Below are 18,505 nucleotides of genomic sequence, written 5' to 3'. Positions count from 1 at the left end.
CCAAAATTTTCCCAACAGCTTATAATTCAGAAATAAAAATATCGTGGTACACAAAATGATGCCTTACCAGTTTTCAGAGCCTGTGTTCCCTATTTGAAAAAGAATTCAAATGGGAAACCAGCTTTGTCTGACCAATTTACACAGTTGAGGCCTACGCTATTTGCAAATTGTTCATAACACGCTCTGTTTGCCTTCCAAATTTTGCTTAAGAATTCTATCAAATATTTATGGAAGAGTAGGTGGTTCCGACATATATTGGAAAACCATTCAAATGCATATGTTCCTTGTTTTATTTCTCTCTTTCTTTCTTTCTTTCTTTCTTTCTTTCTTTCTTTCTTTTGTTTATTTTTTCTATTTTTTTCTTGTTTTTTATCTTTCCATCTTTATTTCTTTCCTTCTATTTCCAGTGGGTCTGGAGGGAGCGTTACTTGTAAAGACTCGTGTGCCCCATACCAGACTCCAAGCGGACACCAAAGCTTGAGAAAAAGCCTGGGAAGTAGGCTTAGCTAATTCAATGAAAGTGAAATATTTCCTAAGAAAATTTTGGTCAATAACCGAGTGGTGCCCAGCCATTATTGCTGTCGATATTCTTATCAGAGCTCGCTTCTGCTAATTTATATCATACTGGGAAGCGTGACGTCATTTATAGAGATTTCAAGACTCATTTCAAACTTTGCATGGACAACGAGATATGAGAGAGCAACTGGGCTATTGTATAGAAGCGGTTATGAACTGGCATTTGACGATGATTCGCACGATTACATTTATCTTCAGTTGTGCAACTACTTACAATGAGGAACATGAAGAAGAATACTTAATTTGCATTTTCAAAATCTATTTTATCAAGCAATTATGAATGTTGTTAGGCCTAGTTCCCACTAGCGACATAATGATCATAATCATAATCATAAGCATGAACATAACGCTGTTATGCAGTAAATGGTTTGAACCCGGGGGTAACATGTGAAGGTGTAGTATGATCGTCCGGGTGAGTGTAGTCCTGAGAAGGACTGTTGTCGGTGGTAGTGACTGACGTTTCGACAACCTGTGCGGAAGTCATCATCAGAGTCAAGTGAATGATTGTTGTCAGTAGAATGTTCTCAAACCAACCGATCATTTCACACGAACTGGAATAAGAACATTCTACTGACAACAATCATTCACTTGACTCTGATGATGACTTCCGCACAGGTTGTCGAAACGTCAGTCACTGCCACCGACAACAGTCCTTCTCAGGACTACACTCACCCGGACGATCATACTACACCTTCACATAACGCTGTTATGTCGCTTATGTCTTAGTGGGAACGTCCAGAAACATAATCATAGGCGCCCTTAGGATCAACATAATCATAATCATAAGAAAATGATCGACCATTTTCTTATGATTATGATTATCTCTCTGACTATGACTATGTTGCTTTTCTTTGTAGTGGGAACGCGAAAATCATAACGACATAATGAGAAACATAATGACGCAACGGGATCATTGTGTTTTGGCCAATTTAAGTCTAGGTCTAGTACTTTCGGGTCAGTTCATTTCAAGATGGCGGCCAGATTCGAGGAAAAGCTTGCGAGTGCAGTTGAAAACCGTTTCCACTAGAACATAAGAAGCATATGTTTATGTTCGTGCTTATGATTATGATTATGATCATTATGTCGCTAGTGGGAACTAGGTAATTGAATATCTTCAGTGTTTTTTTTTTAATTGAGATCATGAAGACCTTGTGGACACAGGCTGGTCAAAAGGTCTGGGAACTAACCCTAACCTGAATCATTGTTTTGCGCTCTTAGAAGACACACAACCCTTAAAAAAGGCTCTTTACCTCGCCCAGAAATATGAATGAGTTCAAGCACAGCGAAGAAGGTTAATTTACTGAAAAAGGGATGATGTGCCACAAGGCAAAAAATAACAAACAACAAATCTTTTATTTCTCGCAAGAAGAGTTATTTACAGTGAAATGATAATAAAATTACGAATAGTTGACAAGCAATTTTTAAAAGCCATAGTTTGATCACAACTGGTACCTAGAGCGGAAAGAGAGAGAGAAACCAGGCTTAAACTATTATTTAGTGTTACTACGTAAGACTGATGCTAGACTTTTCTATTCAAGTTACTCGTGAAGTTGTTTTTACATCGACAGGAAGTAACGTTTCCCTTCTTTGGCAAAAAGAAAAAATGCAGTGAGCCATTACAGCAGATGATGGTGATAAATAAGGTATCAATTTAATTTTCCTTGGTTAGTTAAATAAATAAAAAGATTCTCAATTTAAAAATAACTGATTGATTGGAATAAACTGGCCAAGTTGATAAATAGAGAAATTTGAAATTATACCAGTATTCTGAGAGAACTTATATAAGGGACGTGATATTTCCTGAGGGTTTCAATGGGTATTTACGGGTAACAATTAATGTTTTACGTATCTAATACCGCAGTTCAAAATATATGAACTTCATATATTTCATTGTATCTGAATTAATGTTTTGGCTATTTTACGACCAACAGTTAACAGAACTTTTTTTACGGTTAACTTTTTTTATGACTAAGTGTTCAAATTTGGCAATCTTTGCGCCTAACAGTTAAATTTTCTGGCCGTTTTACGGCTACAGGTTAACCCGAGACCTCTTTCCAAGACAATGAAATATCCATTGTAACACCTGAAATATTTTAAATGATCCCTTTGTTCTAGAAGACAGTACAATTTACGTATGTTTTTCTACCTTATTTCTACATTTTCAAACACTTTGAGAATAGCTCAGAAGTAAAGAACTTCATTAGTGTGCTCCTTTCAATAAAGTAAGGTCTTTTCGCCGATTTATTAAGAACAAAACATCGATCATTGGTCAAATTATTAAGTGAACTCGATGAATACAAAATTAAACGCCATGAAAAACAAAGGAGCAAAGAGCGTGCATTGATATTTAGTTGTTAACCTTTTTCCCTTTGTCAGAACATTACGTCTCAGACTGGAAAATACATGTATCAGGGTTAGCTTCCTGTTGAATCGCACGGTATTGTGGGTACGCGGGCTCAAAAAAAGCGGGCATCAACTTGCAGCTTCACCACATTCGAATACATAAAGTGACTTGGATTCAGTGACTTTTTACGCAGGAAAGCCCTTCTTGTGAGCCGAATTATACGTGAGGGAATATAGGAAAACCAAATCAAAGGTATTTTAAAGGTGTAGTTATAGGCTGTCCTAACAGTGGACAAAGGCTAGGAAAATGGGCTGCTACGACCTGTGTACTTCATGGTTAGAAAAATGGCTCAAGCATGTGTGACTGCCAGCCACCCTTCAAATTATTCCCATTCCCGACAGAAAAGAAGAAACCGGAACGCTGATTACAATGGGCAAAAAATATAAATGAGAACAGTTTGAATAAGACTCTTTGGATGACTAACAAGGATTCAAGAATTTGTAATCTACACTTCGTTGTCGTGAAAAGTCACTGAAGTCAATTTTCTCTATGTATTCCAATATGGCGAAGCTGCAAGTTGAACAGGAAGTCTGGAACTCCTCATGCATGTACTACAGAAAACTAGGACCAGGGCATTGTTTCTTGAGCCCCCAACAGTGCCGAGGTTTCCAGATGCTTCATGATTATTTTCATCCCCTTTTGTATAATTTCAGAAAGAGCAGCTCTTGTATTCACATCACAGCATTGCTGTTTAGACCATCCACCTGACTTTCACAAAGTATGTTTTTGTATTTGGATGATATTTTTTTCCAAGTTCTCTTAACTGAAAAAAATAGCCAAAAAACTTTCTTAGTGATAAATAATGCTTTTCGAGAGATCAACAATTATCAGTAAACATGTTACTTTTATCTTTATTATTTTTTTCTAATTGATTACGGCTCTTGTTTTTTTCGATCGTGTTTATCTCATTTTGATAAGTAAAGATTTAAAAAGATGAGTTTCTCTTTACTTTTAGTGAGCGGAATACATTTTACTTCATATCTAGAGCCCGTTGCCAATATGGCCCTACTTCGAACACATCCCCCACTTAACAAATACTCTTTGGATTCATTGATGAATATCCGATTCATTTAAATCCGATTCATTTAAGAGAAAAAATGTAATCGTTAGTCTCACGATGTTAGACAAATGATTAAATTTTTCTTTTAAGAGCGCGTCTCTGAAAAAATTAGGTCTGATTTTCGCTATTGCATAAATAGCGCTCTCTACTGAGAGGATCGTGCATCATACGTATCTATAACCGCAGTTCAAAATATATGAACTTCATATATTCATCATACACTGTACCTTTGTGATCACACTTGGAAAGTTGAAGTATTAAACTGTTGTATTCCAGAATGTCTCTCGTAATGAACCATTTTTGACAGCGTGAGGTCCTAATAAAGATTGCTCATTTTGTGTACGGAAATGATGTCAATTTCACTATTCGACCTACGTGCAGAAAATTGTTCAAAAATAAAAAACTTTTGAAATCTGAGGGAAACCACTTTTGTTCCGATGATGGGCAATGGTTTCCTTATCCACATGCAAAGATTAAGGTAATATTTATTTTTGAACCAATTTTGAGTGGTCGGAAATTACAGAGACACGTTCTTAAGTTTTATTTACCACGATGAAAAACCACAACCTATTTTACGATATATCTATTTTGAGATATTGATGAGGAATCAAGTAACTTCAATTGTGAATGTCGATCTTTGGATAGACCAAAAAAAAAAAAAACAGATATAAAAATTGTTTTTCAGACATAGATTTGACTAAAATAACTTAGATCTGTTAACTGGTTACAGTGATAGCTGATAGTTCTAGAATTTCTGTCGAAGGCCAAGAGTAAATGTTGTCTGCAATAACACAACAATTCTGACCCGTTGCGGGGCCGATCGATGAGCATTTTAAATCAGAACTTTCGGAATCTAACCATGACACCCTTTCTTAACTTGCCGACTCGGGGAAAATCTCTATTTCGTCACAGGTAATGCCTAAATCTTGTATTTCATCAGTTTATTTTTTCCATGGGACAAGTGAAGTATGGAAACTGGAGAATGTGAATTTAGTGATTTATCCCTTCACCTTAGGCCTTTTTGAAGTGGTCGACTTCTTTTTCAGCGGCTTTTCCGAACTTATAAACCATTTGGAACCCCGAAATAAATTGTCAATCAACGTTTCATAACGGTAAATAAGGCAAATATGGTACTAGGTATCATAAAGCGGTCCATCGGAACTAATAGCCAGTACGTGTTTTCGCAGCTCTATAAGTCACTGGTCAGGCCCATACTGAAGTATGCGGCTCCTGTTTGGGGTCCGTATTTGATTAAGGATATTACGGCTCTAGAAAAGGTTCAACGAAGAGCTTCGCGACTAGCTTTAAGGCAGAAACGAGGCGAAATGAGTTACGAACACCGTTGTGGCTTACTAAAATGGCAAATACTAGAAAAGCGGAGAGAATTTCTATCCCTGGTTCAATGTTATAGTTTTTGGTATTGATCACCTCTCTTTCCCAGATTTCTTTGTGTTTGCCAATAAGCATACAAGAGCTAACCACGACTATAAACTTTACCTAAAAAGAGCCGTTTGTAATTGTTACAAATATTCTTTGTTCATTCGCATTGTGGGAAAATGGAATAGCTTGCCAGGTACATTGTACACGCCGAATCATTGTCTGTTTTTAAGAGTAGACTTAAAATTTATTTGAATATTTATTGAATATTTATTGAACTTGTAGCCATTAGATTTTATCTTTTGTATGTTTTTAGTCAGGGAAATTGTTTTTATACAGGGCTAACCTCACGATTTTCCCTTTTCAGGATGTATTTTTTATATTTGCGTCAGCTTCCTGAATAAAGGTTATGTTATATGACAGAGCTGAATAACGTATACGCATGCGCTAGGTTTTGCCGCGGAAACACGGATTTTGAGTCGTTCGCGTGGTTGATTTCCTATTCTGTTGCTTCATGGCGTTATTTTCCTTGCCGCTTTTCTTTTACAGAACAACCTTAAAAAGCTTGGTACACCCCCTAAAAATGTTCAAAAATTAATTTTCTCCTTAAAACGTCTGGAAATAGGAAAGTGCCTTCGACGAAAACAGAGTTCCTCGGTTTTAAAAGTCAGCCCTTATTATTTTCCACCAATTCCGCTAATTCTTAGACCTAGGACTTTTGAGCCCGCGTTGTTGACCGCACACCCTCTGACGTAGTATTTCATTATTCAGCTCTGTCATGCTATGTTATAACGGGGCATTACATAACGAATTTTACATAACTAGACACACGACATAAGGCATCATGAGAGGGGTGTACTAGGTACGGCCGTGATGATATTCACTGTTCCTTGAAATTAAGTCTCCGGTATCAGGTACAAGTCAGGTATGACTGAGGGATTACACTCTGCTCCTCGCTTACGCCAAGTAAGCCTGCTCTTGCGAATTTCATGCACCCGCCGCTGCGCTATTTAAGGTAGGCCAATCAGCTTGGGGGATTTTGTCACACAGTTGTCTGAAGTGGAATCTAGCAACATGAAAATCCCGTGATGTTTCCCTGTGAAACAGTATTTTGAAAAACGGAAACGCCCTACCTATAAGCATAGACTGTTATATAATAAACTGAATCGAACAACAACAAACATATGAAACATATGAGTGAACTGCGGTTATGAGACGTATATAAGAACGATCCTTCGCAGTAAAGCACTATTTGAGCAATAGTGGAAATCAGACCTGAAAAAAATTTCAGGCCTGTACGGGATTCGAACCACTGACCTCTGCGATACTAGTGCAGCGCTCTCAAATAAACTGAATGTTACATGCTCTGCAATTGGTCATGTCCAAGTCCAACCTTTCCCATTTAATAGCGAATCTCTATTAGAAGCAAGTTCAACTTTCCCCAACTCTTTTCTTATAAACTTTCAGCAATCTCTGGTTCTACAAGTCGGCCAGTCCCAATTGTGCTCAGCAACTTTTGAGCTGAATTTTTGACGTTTGGAGCAAATTTTGCGGATCTTGCAACCTCGTGCAATTTTTGCCTTTTTTAGCCATTCTTTTTATGTGTTTTTTTGTTTTTGTTTTTTTGTTTTGTTTTGTTTTGTTTTTTTCAAAATATACTTTTAGAGCCCATATTAAACACAAAACCGCCAATAACCCCTCCTCAGTTTATACGAATTTCTTGAATATTTATCAACCGTTTGAACACAAAAGCGGTCATTTGACAACGTTTCATAGACCTACGAACAATGTGTTTTGTTATGTTAGACTCTAGAGTATCCTTAAATCTCGCCCGTTTTGCGAGCAACTCCCCAAAGCTAAGTTTCAAGCTATTTTTCGCGACCAATGTGAAGAACGAAAAATAAGTCTGTTAGTTAACGTTTACACAATGTTTAGGTAAATTTAAGTGGCAAATTTTGAAATTTAGGTAGCAACTTGTTTGATCTCTGGCAGTTTTGGCTTTTCAGTGAGCGATGAGCAATTAATTTCCGGTATTTTATGAGCCAGCGTCAGGACAAGCCCACCACTCTTTTGGACTCAGTTCATCGCGACCCCGATCAACCGATCAACCGATGGTTGTACATGGGTTTGAGCTCTGCGACCACGCTTGAGCATCGACTAATGCGCTCAGAAAATTAATTTCAAGAACTGGTTGCAGGAGTACGTGTCGTCGGTGCGCTCGCTGTGTTCAGGCATTTGCAAATACAAATCTATCTATTACCGACGTTGAATTACAATGCAATCGATTAAGTTGAACAATGGCAGATCAATTCCAGCACTGGGCCTCGGAACATGGAAAAGTAAACCGGGCGAGGTCGCCAATGCAGTGAAAGTGGCCATCGAGGCTGGCTACAGACATATTGATTGTGCAGCAGTTTATGGCAATGAAAAGGAAGTAGGAGAGGCACTAAAAGCTTGCATTGGAACAACGGTAAGGAAGTTTAATCTAAAACGAGCAGTTAACCACCGGAGATTTGAGAAGTGAAAATTATAAGTATCGTTCATGGGTGAGGTCCTATTTAAATTTTGTGTTGGCATGTTTGGCCCTAAAATCTCTGCAATTTTGGTTGTCGTGACGGTATACTGTCGACTAAGCTATTCAGATTTTGGCGTAAACAGAAAGATTTGAGGAGCTCTCTGAGTCTTCTAGCCCTGACGATTAAGCAATACAGTTTGTAACTGTAGAGTCACGGGCACCGGTAAACATAGTTACTGTAAATTTTGCATCAAATTTTATTACACCAGAAGAAAAGAAGGAAAGATTCCTCCACAACCTTGTACTATTCTAATAAAAAGCACCTAGTAATGCCTTTTAGCAAAGAGCTGCATGCATTATGAAGCATGTGGTGGTGAAGAAAATATCCTTGCTAAGTTGATGTTACAAGGAAAATTCCTAAGAAGCACCAATCCAGATTTGAAAGAAAGAATGTGTGCTGGATTAGGCTGAAAATATGCACAGATCTTTGGATTTGTGCACATTTAAAGGCCCTTCTTCTGTATAGGAAGTGATGGAGATTCTGTGGTTGTGTGGGTCAAATGGTCTGGGTTTCAGACCTGGCTGTGTCATTGTGTTGTGTTCTTGGACAAGACATAATGCCTCTCCCCACCCAGGAATATAATAAGGTATTGGACCCTCCCTGCCATGGAGTATAAATGGGTAATGGTCCCTCTCTACCCAGGACCATTAATAGTTACTGGCCCCTCTGCGCAAAGTGTCTATTGGGTAGTGTCAAATCATTAGGGAAACCTGATGAAATGGTGGAAGAGGGGGGTGGTGCAATAGAGCAGGATCCCATACAGGGGGTTGGATTGTAATTCTCCTAGTCCCTTCACTCAGCAGAAACTGGGATACACTCTGGCTGGATGGGCCATTTGGCTTGATTGTGATCTCTGTCCTTTTATCAAATTCTATATTAATCCTACATTCAGGATTTCCCTTACCTGTGTGTCTCTGGACCTTAGGATTTAGGAGAGCTATACTCTGGTAAATCATAATTAAAAAAAAAATTATCCTAGAGCCATGCGCTATTTTCCATCGGCAGGTAAAAAGAGAGGATCTTTTTATCACGTCAAAACTATGGAACACAAAACACAACCCTGCTGATGTGCGTACTGCTCTGATGAGTACCCTGAGTGACCTTCAACTTGACTATCTTGACCTTTACCTTATCCACTGGCCATTATCTTTTCAAGATGGTGATAACCCTTTCCCTAAGGAAGCTGATGGAAGTGTAATCTACGCATACCACCATCCATGTGATACCTGGAAAGCTATGGAGCCCCTCGTGGATGAAGGCTTTGTCAAGGCTATTGGTAATGATCATTTTCTTAATTGATGATGCTAAGGCATTTATCTGGTACATTTTTCATGCTGATTTGCATTGATGTGCTGTAAAATGCTTTTTAGGGGAATTTTGCCAGACTGATTTGAGCATTTTACAATTTGAAAGGAAATGCTGACCAACAGACTGTAAGTTGGGCAAAATTCTGAGCCTGGTGGATTTCTCTTGGACATTAATTCATTTGTTTAATTCTAACTCCACCTTGTTGCCTCTAGGATTGACCAAACAGGAATTTCTCCTGCAATTTTGATACAATCTTTAGCAGAAAGATGATAAGAATAAAGAAAATTTAAAATGGAGGGCTACTCGTTACAAATGCTCTGAGCTTAATTCACAGCAAAGTACAGAAAAGATTGTGTGAAGAATTTATTTTAAATCATGGCGACGAAAACATCTTCTTGAGACATCACTGGCTTCCACCTTAAGCTCTATCTCACTGGAGCAATTGGGGGAATGCTTTACTAACCTTCTACTCGGTAGAAGAAGGGTGAAACATCTTCTCGAGACATCACTAGCTTCCACCTTAAGCTCTATCTCACTGGAGCAATTGGGAGATTGCTTTACTAACCTTATACTTGGCAGAAGAAGGGTGAACTGGAGAGAAAAATCTCAGGCCATCACCAAAAAAAAGTGAATGCAAACCTGAGATGCATGTTACAATATTTATTAAGTACTAAATCTAGATGTTGGATCTTTGGGCCTAAAAGCTCTCTTTAGGAACCAGGTAACCCAAAGTGTGAGCTATTGGTCTGTCCTTCACTGCTCAAACATTTTTCTTAAGACTCTAGTTGTTTCAAGAATTATAATTTTTTGTATCACTTTGTATTTGGCAGGTCTTTTCAATACTATGGCATGCATTCTAATGGTTGACGGTAAAACTGGCCATTATGTGGTTAAAATTTTTCTTTTTTTTTTATAGGATTATCAAATTTCAACAGTAAACAAGTTGATGAAATTATAGAGAAGAGTAGCATTAAGCCTGCAGCATTACAAGTGGAGTGTCATCCTTACCTTAATCAAGCTGAGCTTTTAGCTCATTGCAGGGTAAGGGACGTGGTTGGTAAGTTTCTTTTTTAACTGTTTAACTCCCAAGATCTGATTGTCAATTCTCTCCTCCTGCTGTTACACATTTCCTTGTAAATTAGTTGCAGGAATTTGGTGTTAGATCAAGAAAACAATTCTACCTGATAATTTTGAGTATTCTCATTACCTATTTGCTGGATAATGTTTTGTTATTATAGGAGAAGTTACATGTTAATCACTTCTGGGAGTTACTTCTAGGTCCTGAACATGGACCTCCCAACTTGAAGTCCACTTCATCTCCCACAGGATGTGAAATTATCTGTTTACATTTTATTCTTTTGCCACAGTAACAGCATACAGCCCTCTTGGATCACCTGATCGTCCATGGGCAAAACCTGGAGACCCTTACCTCTTAGATGACCCCAAGATGGTAGAAATCGCCAATAAATATGGCAAGTCTCCTGCACAGGTCTGTATCCGCTTTCAGATACAGCGTGGTTTGTCTGTCATACCCAAGAGTGTTACACCTGTTCGCATCAAGAGTAACTTTGAGGTAGGTTTTGCAAAGTCCTATGGGATATTAGTCACTGTTAATGGTTGTTCCAAACTTTACAATGCTTTGATGGTAAGGAAAAATTTTGAGACAAATTTTCAGTAGATGTTGCCAATCTGGCAACCTGTGCTTGGCAGTCATGTGGCAAGCTGTAACATGTTCACTATTTTATTTTAATGGTCAAAGTTAACCTTTGCAACCAAACATCATTTTGCATTTTCATCAGTAGGCATTTTCTCCATACTGTTCTCTCTCTGCAGTTCTTAAGTAGAATTAATTTGGATATATCAACAAAGTTGAAATGGTAAATTAGCCACCATAATGATTACAAAAGCTGATGTTTCGGGTGTTAGCCCTTCGTCGGAGCAAATGACGAAGGGCTAACGCTCGAAACGTCAGCTTTTGTAATCATTATGATGGTTAATTTACCATTTCAACTTTGTTGATATATCCAAATTATTTCGTTACTCCCACCGACGCAGCCCCAAACAGTTTCTTTCGAAACTATCAGCCTTTATTCTTAAGTAGAATTAGACATTTCTTAAGAATTTTATTTTACAATCAAGAGCTTCTTTAGTTGAGATCATTTGCTATATTCTCCTGACCTTAATGTCTAATTCAGGGGTGATATTGTAAGGAGAAATTAGATGTCTATTTCCGTTAGGGGTGGTAGAGGGATAAACCTTAATTGCATGAATTATTGTGTCATTTTGCACAAAATGTTTTTCTCCCGGGGAGTAAATGATTTCTTTTTTCTGCAGATCTTCAAACTGGATTAAAATTATCATATTATTTATTTCAAACCTGCAGGTTTTTGATTTTCAACTGTCTGATGAAGACATGGATGTAATCGAGTCCTTCAACAGACCTTGGAGAGCCTGTATTCCAATGATAGAGGTAAATAAGATTGTATTCAACATTTCACAGCAACAACTTTGTGCTTGTGTTGCATGATAAATGCACTCATTTTCAACCAATCATAAACATGCATTTTTTTCTTGTATGTTATTGCAATTTTAAAATGTTGAGCAAGTTTAGGTGGATTTAATTTAATTTTATTTATTCATCACAAAGATGTACAAATACATTCCAAAAAAGAAAAAAAGAAGTTTGCATGAGGAGGGCGTAACAAGGCAAAGTTCCAACTGACAAATTCCTCCCTAAATTATAATATGTACAGTGTAAAAATTATGTGAGCAAAAGGGATAAATGTGCAATAATATCATTGATTGTATAACAAAGAAGTTTACATGAGGAGGTTGTAACAAGACAAAGTTTCAACGGACAAATTCCTCTCTAAATTATAATATTATGAACAGTGTGAAAATTATATGAGCAAAAGGGATAAATGTGCAATAATATCAGAAATGTATAATACAGAAAAAGAAATTTCATCTCAGTGAGCTATATTAAACAAGGACCCTGACTATAAAAGGGATAGCTCCTCCCCCGTCTTGTAACGCAATCTTTGCTTCCATGGCTAATCGAAGATGGCTGACTAATGGAAGGTGAAGGGGGAAAAAGAGATTTGTACACGAAGACCGATATCCTTGTCTTGTTTCAATTGATTTCCACTTGAAAATGTTTTTATTGACGATTAAAAAGGGACGAATGGAGAAATACTGATCTTCATTTGCAAAACTCAAAAAATTAGGCTATCGCAATTTGAATTTCGCGCTCCTAACGGCTCCTCCTATCGCGAGATGGTCGTACTGGCCCTCTGACTCCCCTCCGTTTGCCTCAACTTCTTGAGCCGTCGATATCATTGACTAGAGGATCTCAGTAGTGTGACATGCTCAGAGAGAGTGGTTTTCATGTATATATATGTACATTTGTGTAGATGTAAGTAAATGTGTGTACGTGTATGTTGCGACATAACTCATCTTCCACTTCGAATTGATCCATTTTACGGTTGCTACGGTCGCGCACTAACTAGTCTTTAGCTTTAAAATTGCATTTTATTTTGCCATGGCGGATTTTCCATCAAAAAAAGCCAAAATAGCGGCGCGAGGTCTACGAGTCCGAGTCTACGAGTCCAGTTATACACTGGAGCTGGCGGTCGAGCCCGGAATGGACATGTTTCCAGACATGTTTCCAATCCGTGACCGAAATTATTTTATATGAGCACCCACGGGATTCGTATTTCAACACCACATATTCCGTTGGAGAAACTGCGCGCGATTCAAATAAAAATTCTATCCAACGTGATCTCTTGTTTAATTGCAGAGGAGTTCTTGTACAAGTGTCACATGAAATCCCGTAGACAAAACGTCGAAGAAACTAACCACTTTATTACAACAATACAAAACCGGTATGAGAAGAGGATTTTTGTGAAAGATAATAAAGGTCATAAAAGCTAGTCCTCACCGCTAGCCCTCTGACCGTTTGCCTTCCTTACAGAAATGACATCGCAAGCGGGTGTACATTCCGTGGAGCCAACTGAGTGGAGCCGATCATCTTTTCTTTGCCGTAAACGAAAATGGCAAAATTCGTAGAAGTTTGAGATATGCACTGGCTGCAAGTGACCTTTCGGTTACAATAGTTTCGCCGATATCGCACGGTCACGGACTGGTTGATGTCGACAGTTCGGTGTCAGGGGTGAAATGACTGACGGCTTGCCCAGGGCAAGTGTCCTTTTATAGTCAGGGTCCTTGTTTAAGGTGATATAGTATAATAAGTAAATAAATATGCTGGTTGATTTTCAAGATGATCTACATTTTTGCTGTGATAATTTGGATTTACAGGTAGATGGCAAGAAAGTTCCAAGAGATGCTGCCCATCCCCATTTTCCATTTAATGTACCATATTAATGTCAGCTTTTTTGTGCTTATCACCTGAAAATATTTATATACTGTCTAGTTCTAATGTGGGTTTTCTTTTCCTCACTGTTTTTCTTTCTATATTTTTCATTTTGCATGTTGGTGAGGTGGAATAAATTGGTGTCTAGAAATTTTGGGTAGTGTTTCAAAAGCAAGGGTTTAAATTTGATATTGAATGCTGGCTAGCTTAGGAAAGATATGAACTCTTAGTGAAAACAGGATATTAAAATTCAACCAAGTAAAATTCAAATGAAGTATTTTCTCATGTAATTTATGAGTATTAAAAAGAAGATAGAATTTCAACTGATGCCTTGAGAGTTAGCTCAATCTCCAAATAGACTAAATGTATAGAATAAAGACTTTGGGGGGGGGGGGGAGGAGATTGTTTGAGCTCTTGCAAAAACGGTTTTGGCTCTCTTTTCTGAATTTTCTGAATTACGTTCCCTGTCGCTCGCTCTCTCTCTCTCTCTCTCTCTCCCTTTTTTTACGGGGTCTCTCATCTTCCCACCTTCCCCCCTCCACCTAATAGGGGTTTGTAGAAGAGAGAACTTGCGAACGAAGTTAATGAACAGCCTCTGGATCAAATTCTTGAATGGTAAATCGCCAAGTGCGAGTGCGGTAACAGCTAGAAATCTCAGCTGTGGCAATGTAATATTTTCCATTCTCGGAAAAGTACAGGGGTACAGCGTCTTTAAACCTCTTGTCGGTGTCATGACCGCGGGTAAACTCTGCGTAAGTTTTGTCTTGCATGCCGATTTTGTTGGAAAAAAACGACGACATTGCGGCAAATTCAATGACCCTGGTATTCTTTCGAGGTGGTTCTTCATTGGAACTCAACATATTGCCGCTGAAATACAGAGTTATGTACCCATAGGCAGAGAAGCTGAAATAAGAATCAATCTCATGGCGATAACTTTCGCGAGGTGGAACGTTTTTCTCAAACACCAGTTCGTTCGAAACGATCTTCAATGGAAGGTCAACATCGTTGATGAACTGAATGGAAAGGCGGTATCTAGAGATCTGGTTAAGCGAAAACCAAGAGCAGTTTTCTACTTCTACTGGCTTTAAAGTCACTGACTGTTGATCCACTTTCTTCGCAGAGGACTCGACTGTTGATGATTTCGGCATTGGCGACAAACCCAAGCTATGTCGTACGGTTTCTACCAGGCGACCAAAACGAATTCTTCGGCTTAAAGCAACAATTTTTGTGATTTTTCCGCCCTCGATTTTTCCAAGAAAAGTCAAATATCTCTTTTCTGACAGAAAAGAGAGTTTCTTTTTAGCATCCTGTTCCTGAAATTGCATTTTCCGTACCAAAGTGGCAATGTCGTCTTCGTGAGCGATTCCTAATTCTGTATATTTTGCTCTGGCAGCAAATAGAAGAGCCATGAAGCAAGAGTGAGCTTCAGAGTACTTAACCACGGCAGTTACGTAATCTTCCACATCGGGATCTTCTGACAGGTTGTTTTCATACTTAAAGGAAAGTGGCGACTCTAACCTTACCGCAAGCTCACCCAAAAACTGCGCGTAATCAGTCCACAGGTTAGGATCATCTAATTTCTCTCCTTTTTTCATCTTCTGCAACTGAGAAATCTGTTCTGATACGCGACGCTCAAGCCCGTTGTACTTCTGATCCAATAACCTTCTGTTAAAGTGAATAAACTCATCGTGAACAATATTTGCTAGTTTTTCTACCACACTTTCCTTAGGTTGTCTTTCTAAAAATAACAAGCCATAGCATGTCACAAAAATCTCAATAAACGCTCCACCCTGTTTACCGCCCAACAGGGTTGCAAGGCTTTTGACAATGTCAAGAACGCCCTCTGAAAATTTCTCAGGATCTCCACTTCGAAATTTTTCAATGGAGTTTTTTGTGGCTGTAAGAATTTTGTTCACTTCTGTAAGATCTATTTTATCCAATTTGAAACTGTCTTCGTTTTCCTTTTTCTTAAAGGCCCGTATTTTTTCTTGGATCTTGGGAAAACCAGCGAACCTCTGGAGCATTTCGTCTAGCACTTCCTCGATTTGACAATCGTTGCTGTTGCATTCCGTCGCTCGTGTCTACAACAAACAGAAGACAAAAATAATCAAATATCTACCCCGCCAAGTTGTTTATCAGTAAAAGTTTCGAAAGAGAAAACCACCCTCACCACTAGACGGGGAATTCGGATATTGAATTTATACAAATATATTTTGCAGGTAATATTTGCTTTTAGTCAATTATGTTTTTAACGGGGTAAATTTTTTTAAGTGAGTTAATTTTTTTTTTTTAAATGGGTGAAATTTTCCTCCTTAGTTAAGTTTTATTTTTAAGAGGTAGGAGTTGAGTTTGGGTTGGGATGACTTACCATACAACAAAATTATTTTGCATTTGGGGCTCAGCGATACAGTTTTAGGGCTAAGTTTAGGGTTAGGCAAGGCTCGAAAAATATTTGAATTACACCTTGCTCGTTGGGCAAATAAACCTTAAGTTTTGCTTGCCCAGGGCACTTCCCTGCTTGCCCAAGTTTTCAAACTAATTAATAATTCATGAACCCAAGAACGGATTTTAATGTAATAATATATATAACACTTCTCATTTTTAGTGTGGAGGCGGCCAACTTGCATGTTTCGCCGAAAACAGAGATTTACCTGGATTTTAGCATCAAAGGGCTAGCTTCGTTTTCGCGGTAGAAATATGCGACTTCTTAGTTTTCACGTACAATTTCTACAGTTTTAATCAATATATCGCTTTTGGGTTAAGTTTTGTACAGAGAAACCGAAACATTCTCGCGGGATTTCAATTAAGAAATAATCACAGCGTTTTCGTTCCCAACGCGGCTATTTTTATCCTGGAAAGAGATTTGATCGGGGAAGATTTTGATCACGTGCTAGGCAACCACTTCTGAGCCGTGAGTGCATGTCACGCAATCAACAAAACAACGCTATAAATTGTAATTTTCGTCAAGCTTCATCTAAACACTTGATTACCCTTGCGCTTAAAGCTCAACTTTTCTTCTCAAAATCGTTATCAAAAATTTAGTCGGCGAACGGCTTGCCCGCTGGGTCCTTGCCCGTCGGGCAAGGAAGGAGAGAAAGTTACTTGCCCGAAGGCAAAATCTACTTGTCCCGGACGACCGGACGGGGGTTTTTTCGAGCCCTGTAATAGGGTGACTTTATACCAAATAATGATCCTTTAATCCATATCAGTTGTTCTGTAACGTGCATTAAACTGGAAATCTGCTCGGTAACTTTCAATATGATTATTGATTGTGAGCCATGTTTAAAGCTTTTGTGAATGTTATGTCTTTTGTAGTGTCCCACTGCATGTTGGGTTTGGAGCATTTGTCTGGTCTTGCTGGAGCTACCAGTGTTGAAACTTTTTCAAACTTGGTTGCAATCTTCACATAATTTTTCCTTTCAACTGACTTAGAGAATAACTTAACGAAACAGTACTTTAGGATGCAAGGGTGGATTTTTTTTAACAGGCCTGGATAGGATCTTTTATTGTTTTCTTTGTTGGATGTGTCAGGCTGACTTGTTGCTTATGTAGGTGGTATAGTCCAACAAAGAGCTGTATGACATGCTGTGGCAATTTCAGCATAAGTTTTTTTGGGTACTCTTTTGTCTTATCTCTTCCTTCGTGAGCCATTTCAGAGTGCACATCCACAAAGAGTTTGTCTAAGTCTCGTCTTGGAATCACAATCTTCATATGTTTAGACAGAATATTGTCATTCTGTAATGTCCACTACTTTTACTATTTGATTGCTTTAACTTCCAGCTTTGATAAGCCACATTCTTCATGATTTTCCTTTGAATTTTGAGGCCATTTCTTGGCGTTCTTGTAAAGCTCACCATCAATAAATGCAGTAAATTTACTGCCCCCCTCTTTTTTATCATTTAAGTTGTCCCAGTTTCTTTTTTTTTATAAAGTTGTTCTTTATCGTCACACAAGGCCATGCTTTTGATTCAAAGTCCAATTGGGATACAACTGAGCATGCTCCAATTTTGCATCAACTAACATTTTGGCCATGTTGGGCCTGGGGCAAAAATTAATGATATTGAGAAAAACTACGTATTTGGTCTACAGAATTATTGGGGAACAAGTGGATAAGAAGGTGGACTCTGAATTTGGAGGTTAATCGTTCAAACCTGGGTGAAAGCTTTAATTAATAAATTACAAGAAACAATTGCTATCTTGTGGAATATTCATTGATCTCAAAAAAGGTTTTGACACCGTCAATCACGACATTTTGTTTGATAAACTCAATCACTGGCTTTCGTGGATTAACAATAATTGGTTGTCTTAAAAATTGTAAACAAACAACGCAAGTAGGCACTGTATTTCTTATAAAGTTGTTGGATGTGGTGTTCCTCAAGGATCATTACTTTTCTTGCGATATGTCCATGATCTCCACAGATGCTCGAATAAATTTAGGGTTTACCTCTGCAGATGACACTAACATTTTGTATGCGGACAAAAATCTGAAAGACTTAGAAACAATAGTCAACAATGAGTTACAAAACCTTTTATAACTGGTTGACAGCCAACAAACTAACTCTTAACACAAAAAAATCCAACTTTGTAATTTTTCATCCTTACCAGAAGTGACTGGCTAACCAACAAAAACTCTGCATTTTTGATAACGAAAAGAGTAAGTATGTTCATCTCGAGTCTAAAGTTTACATAAAATATCTGGGCGTTCTTATTGATCAGAATCTCTCTTGGAAATACCACATTGATTCTATTGGTACAAGAGTTAGTAAAAATGTTGGGCTACTTCCAAAGCCACGCCACACTGTACCTCGACAAATACTATTGAATATCTATAA

General features: G+C 38.1%; 3 protein-coding genes across 5 annotated transcripts in view; 1 reads left to right on the top strand and 2 right to left on the bottom strand.

Annotated features, from left to right (window-relative positions):
- LOC148721134 (uncharacterized) overlaps positions 1–1,182 on the bottom strand; it is a 91,159-nt gene extending 89,977 nt beyond the window's left edge. Inside the window, exon 1 of the transcript XR_015993213.1 lies at positions 1,165–1,182. The gene's annotated coding sequence lies outside the window, so the exon portion shown is untranslated. The remainder of the gene's footprint in view (positions 1–1,164) is intronic.
- Positions 1,183–7,587: 6,405 nt separating this feature from the next.
- The window catches only part of LOC111321173 (aldo-keto reductase family 1 member A1), a 26,343-nt gene continuing 15,425 nt past the window's right edge, over positions 7,588–18,505 (top strand). Inside the window, exons 1-6 of one of the 3 annotated variants that reach the window (XM_088738081.1) lie at positions 7,588–7,887; positions 8,999–9,269; positions 10,218–10,358; positions 10,669–10,874; positions 11,685–11,771; positions 13,619–13,696. In XM_088738081.1, coding sequence (XP_088594207.1) covers positions 7,693–7,887; positions 8,999–9,269; positions 10,218–10,358; positions 10,669–10,874; positions 11,685–11,771; positions 13,619–13,684 — 966 coding nt within the window. In that variant the 5' untranslated portion in view covers positions 7,588–7,692 and the 3' untranslated portion in view covers positions 13,685–13,696. Of the gene's footprint in view, positions 7,888–8,998; positions 9,270–10,217; positions 10,359–10,668; positions 10,875–11,684; positions 11,772–13,618; positions 13,997–18,505 lie in introns of those variants that run through there. The other 2 variants (XM_088738080.1, XM_088738079.1) reach the window with 2 other exon arrangements.
- Positions 13,146–18,505, bottom strand: part of LOC111321219 (uncharacterized) — a 12,588-nt gene continuing 7,228 nt past the window's right edge. The window contains exon 3 of the mRNA XM_088738078.1: positions 13,146–15,754. Coding sequence (XP_088594204.1) covers positions 14,255–15,754 — 1,500 coding nt within the window. The 3' untranslated portion in view covers positions 13,146–14,254. The remainder of the gene's footprint in view (positions 15,755–18,505) is intronic.

Source organism: Stylophora pistillata, chromosome 11, assembly GCF_964205215.1.
Source record: "Stylophora pistillata chromosome 11, jaStyPist1.2, whole genome shotgun sequence".
NCBI lineage: Eukaryota > Metazoa > Cnidaria > Anthozoa > Scleractinia > Pocilloporidae > Stylophora > Stylophora pistillata.
This window is presented reverse-complemented; position numbering and strand designations above follow the sequence as displayed.